The sequence below is a fragment of the Meleagris gallopavo genome, chromosome 4 (assembly GCF_905368555.1).
Source record: "Meleagris gallopavo chromosome 4, MGAL_WU_HG_1.1, whole genome shotgun sequence".
In the NCBI taxonomy this organism is placed as follows: domain Eukaryota; kingdom Metazoa; phylum Chordata; class Aves; order Galliformes; family Phasianidae; genus Meleagris; species Meleagris gallopavo.
Genome location: NC_139407.1, coordinates 44,374,949 through 44,386,996, shown reverse-complemented (window position 1 = coordinate 44,386,996; position 12,048 = coordinate 44,374,949). Strand labels below are relative to the sequence as shown.

General features: G+C 38.5%; 1 protein-coding gene across 3 annotated transcripts in view; it reads right to left on the bottom strand.

Moving 5' to 3' along the window:
- DLC1 (DLC1 Rho GTPase activating protein) overlaps nt 1–12,048 on the bottom strand; it is a 221,348-nt gene that overhangs the window by 21,253 nt on the left and 188,047 nt on the right. For all 3 annotated transcript variants that reach the window (XM_085223085.1, XM_085223086.1, XM_085223087.1), the window contains one exon: nt 2,319–2,390. In XM_085223085.1, coding sequence (XP_085079211.1) covers nt 2,319–2,390 — 72 coding nt within the window. The remainder of the gene's footprint in view (nt 1–2,318; nt 2,391–12,048) is intronic.

The window sequence follows — 12,048 nt, the reverse complement described above, 5'->3', positions numbered from 1 at the left end:
CACTTGTTGAACACTTATGGAGATCAACCAGTGGATGCAAGCAGAGTGGGGTGGTGGGTGGTGTGTTTCAGCAGTGACAACAGCGACATGAAGGACAAGCCATGTTCTGGATGGTCATGCATATACAGAGCTAAATAGCATCAGTCTTTCTCTTGCAACACAATAACACCACGCCCAGTAACAGTCTGAAGATTGTGGAGCACACTGCTAATCTTGGCCAGACTGTCCTACCACATCCACCACATAGTCCAGATTTGGCGCCTTCTGACTTCCATTTGTTCAGGTTGACGAAAGATGGACTGAATGGGCAATGTTTTCCCAGAAGTGATGCTGTCACAGCAGCTGTGAAACAGAGGGTCGCTTCCACTGGTGCAGATTTTGAGAAGTGTGGTATGCAGGCTCTCATTCATCACTGGTGAAAATGCAGTTAATGGCGGTGACAATGTTGAAAAATACAGTTTTCGAGCTGAGAACATGCTCTGTGAAACAGTGTTACTGTGCTCTTCGTATGTGTTGTAGTTTCCATGGAAATAAGGAGCAGGCATTGCTTTTGGAGCAACCTCCATCTAAGTACTAGTATCTCACAATATAGGAAAAAGGTCAGTAAAAACCAAATCGCTGGAATGAAAAACAGAATCTCCTTGGCTGTACATCAAGCAGTTTAAGTGTTTGTTACGACATTAATGAGATAGAGGCTGAAAAAAAAGAATGCCAAGCTGCTAGAGCCCATACTATATCCTTTCCTTAAAAGATTATTTAGATAAACAACTAGGAGAGTGAGGGGGAGGAGAAAATGCTGTCAGAAAGCTGTAAATTTACTACAGCTCTGAAGCAGCAACAAGATATATATTATTTACTGTCCTCCACAGATTCCTGACTGTCATTTAGGTCCTGATTTGGCATTCCTTGCACAGCCATACCTTCCACCAAAGCCACTCAGTGTTAAATACATGCAGTAATACAAGGACTAAGGTACTGCTGCAGTTGCATACAACTTTGTGTGCTCACAAGAAAATATATGGTAGAACAAAAGATAGAGAGGTGACTAGAAGTTGATGGTCTTCATAAGTCCTTTTTTTGTTACACCTAACTTATGCTGATGCTGTTTTTGTTGGTGTTGCTGCTACCAAAGGAGCCTGCAAAGGACAACGGCATACTGTTTTCACATGTCCTTTAAATGGGTATTGTTGGCCTTGCTTCCACATCTTGATCTCACTCTCTGCAGTCCCTTTGATGTTGGACAAGAAATTGATCCTAAACTGGAAACTGTATATAAGCTTAGAGTTTCAGAATTTGACAACTGTAGCCATGCGTAAGTCATGTGTTCCAAACACAAGTAATTTTTTAGATTTACAGCTTATTACAGCATGAAACCCACAAGACCTTATATTCAGCTTGGAGTCCCGTCCCCGCTTTTAACAAAGATTGGAATTAAAGTCACAGGTCTGCATCCCAAGAGAATCCCGGCATCACCCACAATAAATAAATAAATAGATAGATAGATAGATAGATAGATAAATAAATAAATGGAAGAGTAGTAACAAAAGGAAATTTAACTTCTGAACAGGCAAAGGAAATTTTTGCCACGTGCTGCTTTTGAAAGTACTATTATCATCTCATATTGCTAATACAGCTGCAAATGATAGTTCAGCTATTTTTAAGGTCAGCTCAGCATTTGCTGCAATTTCCAAGTTATCTGCTATATCTGCTATAAATAATGGACTTTCTAAGCTCATTCTTACAAGCTGGAATTTACTTTCTAAAATGGAGATGGATAAGAAAGTGCAGAACAGTTCTGCAACAATGCAAGCGATTTCACGGGATGGGGCGGGGAGGGGAAACAACTCTGAACAGTAATACACATTAAGAAGGATATTTAGGACGTCCCTCTTTAAATCAGACTTCTGTTGGTCATTCTGCATCAGAGCAGGAGTGGTAAAACAGTTGGGTAAATCTGCAAGTTTCTACCATGTCAGCATGTCAGAGAGAGAATAAAGACATGAGAGCTCTACTTGAGAAAAACCTTTGCAAAAATGGTAAATAATAATAATAATAATAATAATAATATAAAAGCAGAAATTTGAAGCAAATTTAAAACTCCAAGAGTGTTTCACAGTCACACTGGTTTTGGTATGTCTGTGTGCGTAGAGTGCAGCAGAAAGCAACCTGGTCTTTAAAATTTCTACAGACTGCCATTTCAGTCATACCCTTGACACTCCTGTAATCTTGAATATTACAATATATTGTCCCAAAACAAAGCTACATGCTTGCTCTATATCAATGCCACAAAGAGTTACCCTGCAAGCCCAGGTGCCTACCTTCATAGAGCTGTGCATACTGCGGGAAGCCAGCAGCTCGCAGCCAGTCACAAGCTTCCTTGGCCTCAATTTCTGGAAGAGGACAGAAACAGAGCACACTTGCATTAGTTACAGAATCACAGAGCCATTAAAGTTGGAAAAGACCATTAAGATAATCTAGTCCAACCATCAATCCATCATCACCACACCCACTAAACCATGCCATCTGCAGAGCAAAAACCTCTTCCCTAGCACTTTTGTTGTTCCTGTCACAAAGTAAGCGTAAAGATGCATTCACCATTCAGTAACTTTGAACTGAAACTCAAGTCTGCTTATATGAGCTTCCTTCTCTTCATATTACCAAACATATCCTAGAATTCACCTGCAATTTATCAAAAGGTCATGATTCTAGCGGTTAGAGAAACAGGAACAGATGAAAACTACAGGAATTACAGATTATTCTGCACAGGTTTTGTAAACACTAGAGACAGCAGCATTACATCAACATGTGGTTTTATTCCACAAATCTTATGATCCTCTTGGTGTAATTTTTTTGTCTTGATAGAAATTCCTCATAGAGCTTTGTGCTTTAACATCTTATAGATAGTATTGGCAGTCCAGGAACAACTGAGTCACTGTATTGCAGCAGGTATTTACTGCCCAGCAAGAACTCAGTTTCACTGGAAGTCTTCAAGGTATTTGCGAGTACCTTGGTCTATTACAGGAAATTCAGAGAAACTTTCCCTCTCACTGCCCAAAACAGTATGCTGCAAAATGAAATTATTCACATACATAACACCAAAAGAAACATTCTAAATATAGGCTATATAAGGCTATGAATAAATTGTACATGAATTTGTTATCTAATAGACACATAAATAAAGAAAATGTTATCTCATTAGCTCACAAACCAGGAAAACATACAGGGCATTTAGGGTATTTGCCAGATGTTGAGGAAAGTGATTGGGTTAATTCTGTTCTAAAAATTAAAGAAAGTGCTCCTGGGAATTTAGTTCACTGCTTAGATCTAGCAGACAGCGAACAATCAGAAACTCTTTATGTTCATCTGGCTTTGATTATATTCACTCTTCCTGATGAGCCAAGAAAGAAAAGCTTCATTATGTCCAACTGAGTAGACAATTTTGCCACCTACTTGGAGAGGTTATCATTGCTACCTGCTGTAGAAACTTTGCACAGAGTTCAGTACAATTACTCAGAATACAAGCTACTGAATATAGGTAAAGAGCCAAACACAACATAAGCAAAACAACTTGACTTCTTGGCACGTTATGAAATATTCCCTGTGAGATACAGGTATACAAAATTAAAATCAGATGAAAGAGGAAACACATTTTAGGGTCTTCAAAAAGACTGCAGTGGCCCCCTGATTTTTCAAACAGCTACAACAGGATTAAAATATTTGTGCTTTGCCAGACTGCTTTGCTAAGATACATATCCAAATCAAGGGGTTAAAGTGAGCCAAAGCATCACATTCCATATAAATAAACAGTCAAAAACCTACTCTCGCTGGAGTCAGGACAAGCAGATATTTGTGTAACTTGTGTTTGCTTCACCTTTGGGTTATAGAACCACATGAGAACAAGCACGTACAGACATATTGACTTAGCTACTCATTAAGAAAAAGCATTCTTCAACTCCAGTTGCAAGGAATTGTGAAGCTTTGCTTGAAGTTGTATTTCAATTTTAGCATCTTTGGGAAGTACATGGGAAAGATAGCAAAGGTAAAAAAAAAAAAAATCTAAAATTTATTTAAAACGTACAACAAGTACAGGTAACAGAATATTGCTATATCAGATGAAATGAAAACATTAAAGTAAAAAAAAAGATTAATTTTTAAGACTGTCTAGAATAAAACTGTATTTTACAGGTCACATCTTGCAGAACTGACTAGATTGAAAGAGAATTTCACTTGATTAAAAATGCAGCTATATATTCATAGCGCAAATGAAAGAAGTGTCAGATTCCTTACTACCACAGCAGCTCTTTCATCTGTTTAAATATTTGTTCATAGGTTATTTAACAAGCACCTCTCAAATATGATTTGGAAAGTATATCTAAAGCTGAAAAGTTAAGAATATGCATTTATCAGACTGCTTTTTTTTTTTTTAACTTATCTTTGTAGAAACTCCATCTTTTCTCCAAATACAAACGCAAGTTAGGTGGAAGTCATATTTAATGGTTGCCCAGGTATCAGGTGTCTTTGGAATTTTCAAGGCATATTTGCATCCAAATGCCTTCGAGAATCCCCCCAAGAAGTCCATCTAGGCAATGAAATACAGAGTTTCCCCCCTATCTGGCCACAAGAGTTGCAGAGTAATAAAGCACCAGTGCATCTGTCCATTAGCTAGGTTAAGTAAACATAATTTCCCATGACAAGCATATTTCTTGAGCACCTATCACTGTCTGATAGTGATAGGACAAAGGGGAATGTTTTTAAACTAAAAGACGGGAGAATCTGCTTAGATGTTAGGAGGAAAATCTTTACTCAGAAGTTGGTGAGGCACTGGCACAGGCTGCCCAGAGAAGATGTGGATATCCCATTCCTGGAGCTGTTCAAGGCCAGGTTGGAAGGGGCCCTGGGTAGCCCAATCTAAGTGGACATCAACCCTAACCATGCCAGGGGAGTTGGAATTAGATTGTCTTGAACCTAAGCCATTCTATGATTCAGGTGAAGACGTGAAAGTTTTCATCTGAAGATGTAAGCTGACATAGCTTGCTATGGGCAAGGGCCTGTTCTCACTCCCTCTTCTCCAGCCCAGCAGGGCCACTTCCCATCTACTGCTGGCCATGACAACAAAATCAAACACCTACGTCATTTAAAACCTTTACAATAACCAACAATTCAGTATACATTCCACACAAAAAATGTCCATGCAGCTTTTCAGACGTATGTCCTGTCCTGCCTCCAACAGGAGGTTCTTGCACAAAGAAATGCTGTCAAGAAAGAAACTGCACTATTTCTAAATGTTCTGATACACAAGAAATTCTTTTAGAAAGTAAAACAAAACAACAAAAAGAGGAATACAATGAAGTCTTTATTCTCAGTGTTGTGTAAGCAAACAGCAGCCAAACGTGTTAAAGAGGAAACAGGAAATTTTTATTGGAAACAGCTTTATTTGCTAGTCTACTTCACAAAGCTGACCTCCATGTTCAAATCAAGGGTTGGAGTTCCTTTTGTGTGTGCTTGGGAACCATTAGTCCTTATTTACCCACTTCCTGGGTGATTAGGATGATCCAATTCTTCCCCAAAGAATGAAAATGGGAACTTCAAACTTCTTTTGGTTAATTTTGGTTTCCGACACTGCAAATGTGCAGATTCAAGGTTTTACAACAAAAGTAACTCAATTCACACCTGGTTTTACACAGCAACTGTAGAAGAGAGAAATCTAAGATGCGTATCATCCTATTGGATGATATCTCCCTTGTCACTGAAAACAAAAAAAGCATAGTTTGATGGTATCATGTCCTTTCAGGAGAAAAAAGAAGAAAAAAAAATCATAACAGTATAGCTTGGACTAGGAAGATCGATACCCAAGTTAGAAGGGTGTTCTATTTTCCTGCTCTTACTTGCTTTTTGCTTCCATGAAACAACATGCAACTTAAGCAACAGCTCTTTCAGGGTCTTGAAGAAAAGGTGCAAACCAGATGCATCTTTGTACAGTCATGAATGGGCTTCATTTTCACCTAAGTGCTAAACATCATATGAACAGTTCTTTCAAGCAGATGGTTTCCTCTTGCCTCAACTCAGACACCTTTATGGCTATACTGACACCTCCACAAATCAGTTCTACTCATCTCACCTTTTGGCTCTTTTAAGAGAGTGGATTGTAAAAGTCTCTAGTTAGATTGGTCAAATCAATACTGTTAAAATAAAATCTAAGCTAAAATGGATTTCCACTGCTGAAGGTCCCTCTCCAATGCCATACCCAAGAACCAGTTTGTCTGGGATTCTTCTTGGTCTTAAATATTGACCATTATTCTAACTGAATAAATTATTCTAACTGAAATTCACTTCTTAATATTTTATTTTAGAAGGAAATAAAAAAAGGCAAAATTTGAATACAAAAACATTTTCTTGTACTAGCTTGCATGAGTGATTCTCTCCTATGCAGTGCAGACAATTTGATTTCTTACAAATGATAGAGATGAAACCACTTGCTCCTTGCTGCAATGCAAAAATCTCCAACTGCATGCTTGTTTCCCAGTGCTCCCATTTAATGGCTGCAAAAGGGCTTGTACTCTTTTTTCATTTCATATCAGAAACTGTCCCTACATATTGCGTCCCTCTGAAATTTCTGGTGATACACAAAATTGATGGTCAATTCTGAAACACTATCTTGAGAGAGCTATCAAGAAGCCCAAGACCACCCAGTATCATATTTAAGGCCAGCTGTAGCTCAGATACGAGAAATTTTCTTATTTGGATAGAATTCCACCGCTCAAGTACAAGCAATCATTTTTCCAAGTGCTTGAATTTCATCCCTGACATGCAAACTAAATTTCCAGCACCAGACTTGATCAAACTATTCCAACCACTCAGTTAACATGACTGAGTGATACATGAACTTAGATGCAAAATCTGAGACAAACGTGGAACAAACACTGTGGCAACTGTCCACAAACAAAAGTGGTTTAATTTGTCATATGCCTGCAGCTCTTTAAATGAGGACAGTACGACTTCTGAAGACTTAACCTGTTATGAATCCATGACCCCAAATGACTTTCATTTTGAACATGCACTACTGTAGCTTGATAATAATTAAATGCCTTTTCACAAGACTTCTCAGAGTTATACAGTTAAATATTCCTTAGGCAGTATTAAGTTACTGCTCCACACCTTTCAAGAATCCACTGAAGAAAGCAAACATTTAATTAAAGAAAGACAGCATCTTATAAGGACAATACCCTCAAACACCATGATTTGCTAAGTTAGTCAATAAATATTCCACATCTAAAAGCTAGAGAATTCTGAGAATCGCATTAAAAGTTTTTGCCAAGTTTCTAACACATTTGGAATCTCCTTATTCTACATGATTACTTACATCACTATTCTAAAATAATATTCAGACACATTCAATCTGTGAAGTATTACTCTCTTAAAGAACCAGCGAATCATAGAAAATACATAACAGGCATGGATTTTGTAGTGATGATGACCTTATAGGTTTTGAATCACAAGCTAACCACCTTCCTAAGAGGGTGTCTTTCTTCTTTTCACCTTTAAAGCTCAAAAGGCCCCTTTGCAGTAGCGGCCAAGTATTTTGGTATGCTCCTGTACATCTTCAGGCTTCAATTTATCTTCCATAGCCGAATGACATGTGCTGTAATCTCCATTTTACTTCAATAATCAATTCAAATGAATATGGATGCACACAATTTAAATAAAATATTTCTTACCAAGAAGTTTCTGGGAGGAAAAAAACAACTTCTTGAAAGAAACCATATATGTCACCAAGTGTATGTACTGCTTTCTAGTCATAGAAGCCCTGGAAAGAAGTGGTGGTGGGGAATGTTACTCAAGTATCTCTCAGCTATGCGATGATCATCGAAGAAACACTCTCCTTGTGCTACTGCTGGCTTTGGGTTAAACATGGAAATGACTTTTTCAAGTTAGAGAGCCTTGCAGCAAAACAGTAACTATGCTGCTGATGTTATGTATAAACCACAGGACACTGGGAGAAGAAACAGAATATGTTTGGAATTTGTGTGGGAACAGATGAAGAAGGAGTAAGGAAACAGATGTTTAAGATCATATATTGATATTTGCTTTGAAAAAAAATCAGGAAGCTTGAACAATTTTTTGTCAGCTGAGTCTTCTGAAAGAGCAAATGTCTTAACTCTACTTACAGAGTTTAAAGTTTGTTTATTCACTTAAACTGACTTAAAAATATATATATTTTTTGTATATCTGTGTGACTGGTTTACAAAATATCTGCATAGGCGTCCCTTAGCAGCATTTAATTTTTCTTCCTACCAACTGCAGCAGTTTACATAACATAGTAGCTTTTATTGCACATCAATCTTCTCAGCAAGCCCAGGATACACAATGCTGCTTTTGTGAGTCAAAACCTAATTAACGTGAATCTCCTTTTCATAGTCTTCAGCATATTGAAATCAGGTTCACAGTCCTTTTAATTATTTTCAACAATAACAAAATATCTAAAATGAGACTTCTTTCTCAAAGTCCCATCAGTTACCCCCCCAGACCAAGGAGGTCTTCATTGCAACCAGAGGAATTGCAGTGCCTCATAGCACTTACCATCAAATACACTGTAAACCAGAACTGTGCACTGTAAACCAGGATCACCATTTATTTTAAATGATTTTTCATATAAAAAAAGATTAAAAATTAGCTTTGTTTAAACAAAACAAAAGCTTTCCTGCCAAAGAACAATTCTTTTTATAGATTAAAGACAGTCGTTCCTCATTCATTTTTAAAAGGTTCAGAAATGAAGAGGAATAAGATGTTAAGTGACTTAAAAAAACTCTTAAGAAATAATTGGGCACGTGGGTTATTTATCTGGCCTGATTAACACAGGGTGGTCTTGGAGGAGGATTATTTGGGGCAGAGAAAGCATTTAGCCAAATCCTCCGAAGGAGGTCATGTTGACAGATTCCAGAGTGAGAAAAGAATCCTCTTCCAAAGATTGGGAAACAGTAGATGACTTTAACCTCCCATTCCCTCAGAGATGACTTGGTGAGAATGGCCTTTGAACAGGGATAGAAGGGTAGACATTAACCACTGTGACTCCTAAGCACAGCAGCACCCTCCTGGAGTGTGGGACACCTTTCCAGATCTAGGAAAAAGTAGCGGGTATGAGGGCAGATATGAGCTGCCCAATGGCTCACAGTAGGCTTTCTTCAGTTACTTTTGGATTTATAAGACTCGATCTCAAAATCATCAGCATGCATAAGAAGGACAATCTTGGAAAAGGACCTCTTTTGCACCATAAGCATTCAGTGCTCATTCCAATGAGGACCCCTTATGAGCCCTGTGTGGATGGTACAGTACTAGATATAAAGGTCAGAAGCTCCAGTGGCAGTGATACAGACAAACTTAAAGTTCATAGGACCCCAGCTGAACACTCATACACCTTAATCAACACAAAAGGTGCAAAACTGCATTTTCCCAAAACAATTATAACTGTTACAGTTACAATTATAATCTGACACTTACAAGCACCTAGACTTGCTGGTTCACAGGGTCACAGAAAGAACTTCCCCAAAACACAGGAATGCGGAGGATATATTTTTAATTTCAAGTCTTCCAAAAGGAAGAAGAATGGGTTTGGGAAGGTCAAACTGTGCCCATCTCTGGCTTAAGTGAATGTCCTTAATGCATCTCCTCAGGAAGTTCTTTGCACAGACTGAGAAGTGCATGTGAATTGAGAGGTTTATATATATTTTTTTACATAAATATATTTAAAACCAAGCCTAAGAAATTCTTTACCATTTTGGACTTCAAAAAAATTCACCACCAGGAATAAGTGGGCCATCACATTGTGTCATTATTAAGAGACAGGCTGGATAACATTGTTCCTGATCCTGTCCAATCTAGCACAGCACTTCTCAAAGAAAACAAATGCCAGTATTTGAAACAATTTCCCCCTCAGCATGCTCTCTCAAAGAAGAAGAGCTGCTTCAGAAAAATGCGTAGTATTATCAGTAACTGCCAGATAATGAAAACCAGAGAATTACAGCTAACTGATCAACTCAAGAATGACTTTACTGCTGCCAGTTATGTCAAGTGGCATCATACTGTGTTAACAAACCTACAGATTTCAAAGGTTTGCTGTGGAGGAAAAGATATTACTCAGTATCAACAAGCATGGCCAAGTAAGAGTCCTGTGAAAAGAACCAGAAATTTCCAACCATGTTCCTTTAATGGACTTACTCATGGTGGTTATTTTTTTTCCTTTAAACCAGGAGAAAGGGGAGGAGGGAAACAAAAGAAAAAGTAAAAAGAAAAGAAGGAAAAATTTAGAAATACACCTGGAACTGCTGAAATTACCAGAATTACTGAAGATCGGCACTCACTGAATAGCAAGAGATGATACAGTGTTCTATAATTCATGAAACACTGAGAACTGCAAAATATGCCAAACAGTATGATACCCAATAAAGGTGTATGAATTATATGGGGGTATCATCTCCTAACTTAGTGGAGATCAAACCAGCAAGTTTTCCACGAACTGCAGATCATTTGATTGCTGTATTTCTGTAATATGCACAGGAAGGAAAGGGAAACATCTGAAGTTATTTTTATTTCCCCAAGTCTTCTGGTTATACTGTATGAATGCGAGGGTGGGTCTGGCATTGTCTGAAACATGTCAGGGTCCTTTTGCATAGCCTCATTTCCTTCTTCCTGTTGCTAGGAAGGATAGTTAAGCATGAAAAGTGCTTGTTTACAGTACAGGACCATCCTGTTAAGCACATGAGCTCTCCTCCTCCATCTCCTTTTCACCAGACAAGGGTGCAGTTGTGTTTATACTGAAACCAATAGCAAAATTCCAATCTAAGGGGATTTATAAGAGTAATTTGAATCTCTGAAGAAACCCAAGCATAACACACTGGGATATTCTGACTAGAAAAGGAAAAAAAACCCAAACCACCAGAACAACAAAAAACGTTATCATGCAAACTGCATCTCTAAATATTTGCAGAACTCAAATTCTCATGCCTGAAACAAATCACTGCCTAGAATGTAATGGATTAGGAAAACCAGAACAGTAAAACCAAATCACTTCTCATCCCCTAAGAACCTCAACATAAACAGACAAGATTAGTCCATAAGGACAACCTCAGTTCTTTCTTCCCACCCTCACAAAGCACACAAGGTCCCTGGGGGGGCTCTGTGCCCAGCATTTGTCCTTCCTTGGGCCCAGCAGCATGGGCTGGGGAGATCCTGGCTTGAGAATTAACAAATCCTAGACTGGATCTATGCAAGATTCAGAAAAATAAAAAAGATGGCAAGATATTCTTGCTTTTAACCACTATTTAGAAATGGAATTTAACAAAAACTCCATTCAGTGAAAAGAAAAAAAAAAAAGTAGCTGCATTTCCCTTTCATAATAACTTGATTAACAAACCAAGTAACTTTAAAGGAAGATAAAGAGATCAGAGGTCCCAGAGGTTACAAAGGTAGTGCCAAATGCTTTGATTCCTTGACCTTGTAGATGAAAGGAGTTCTCCCAAACAGCATCTACGTCTTCCTTTGACTCTGCTCTGCTCCACAATCAAAGAGCCTCAGCCCTAATCAGGATTTCGCAGGCAAACTGAAGCAGTAACACGAACCAATAAGTTACAGGGACACAGCCCTGCTTCCCAGCCACTTGGATCCCTTTGGGCAGAGTAGGATGCTGCCAAGGGCACATGGAGGGGAGGCAGTATGGCAGAAACACCATGTTCCCAATGGGTACTTCATCATCTGACACAGATCTGATCCACGCTCAAGGGCTCATGGGGACTGTGCCTGGACACTGCCTGCCTCCCTACAGATCACTAGACCATTAAAATATAACCTGACCAGAGTAGTGCCACTGGTCTGATGCTGAGAACTTCTTCAAACATATCACACTTAATCCTGGAAAAATGAAAACCATCTTTGACTGATGAGTAAGATAGAAATACATTCCTTGGTCTTTTAATTCACATTTCCTATGACACATCAGACAGAACTTCGGACCCAGCCACAGACATTGCTCTCATGCAATTATCTCTTCAGTACTTT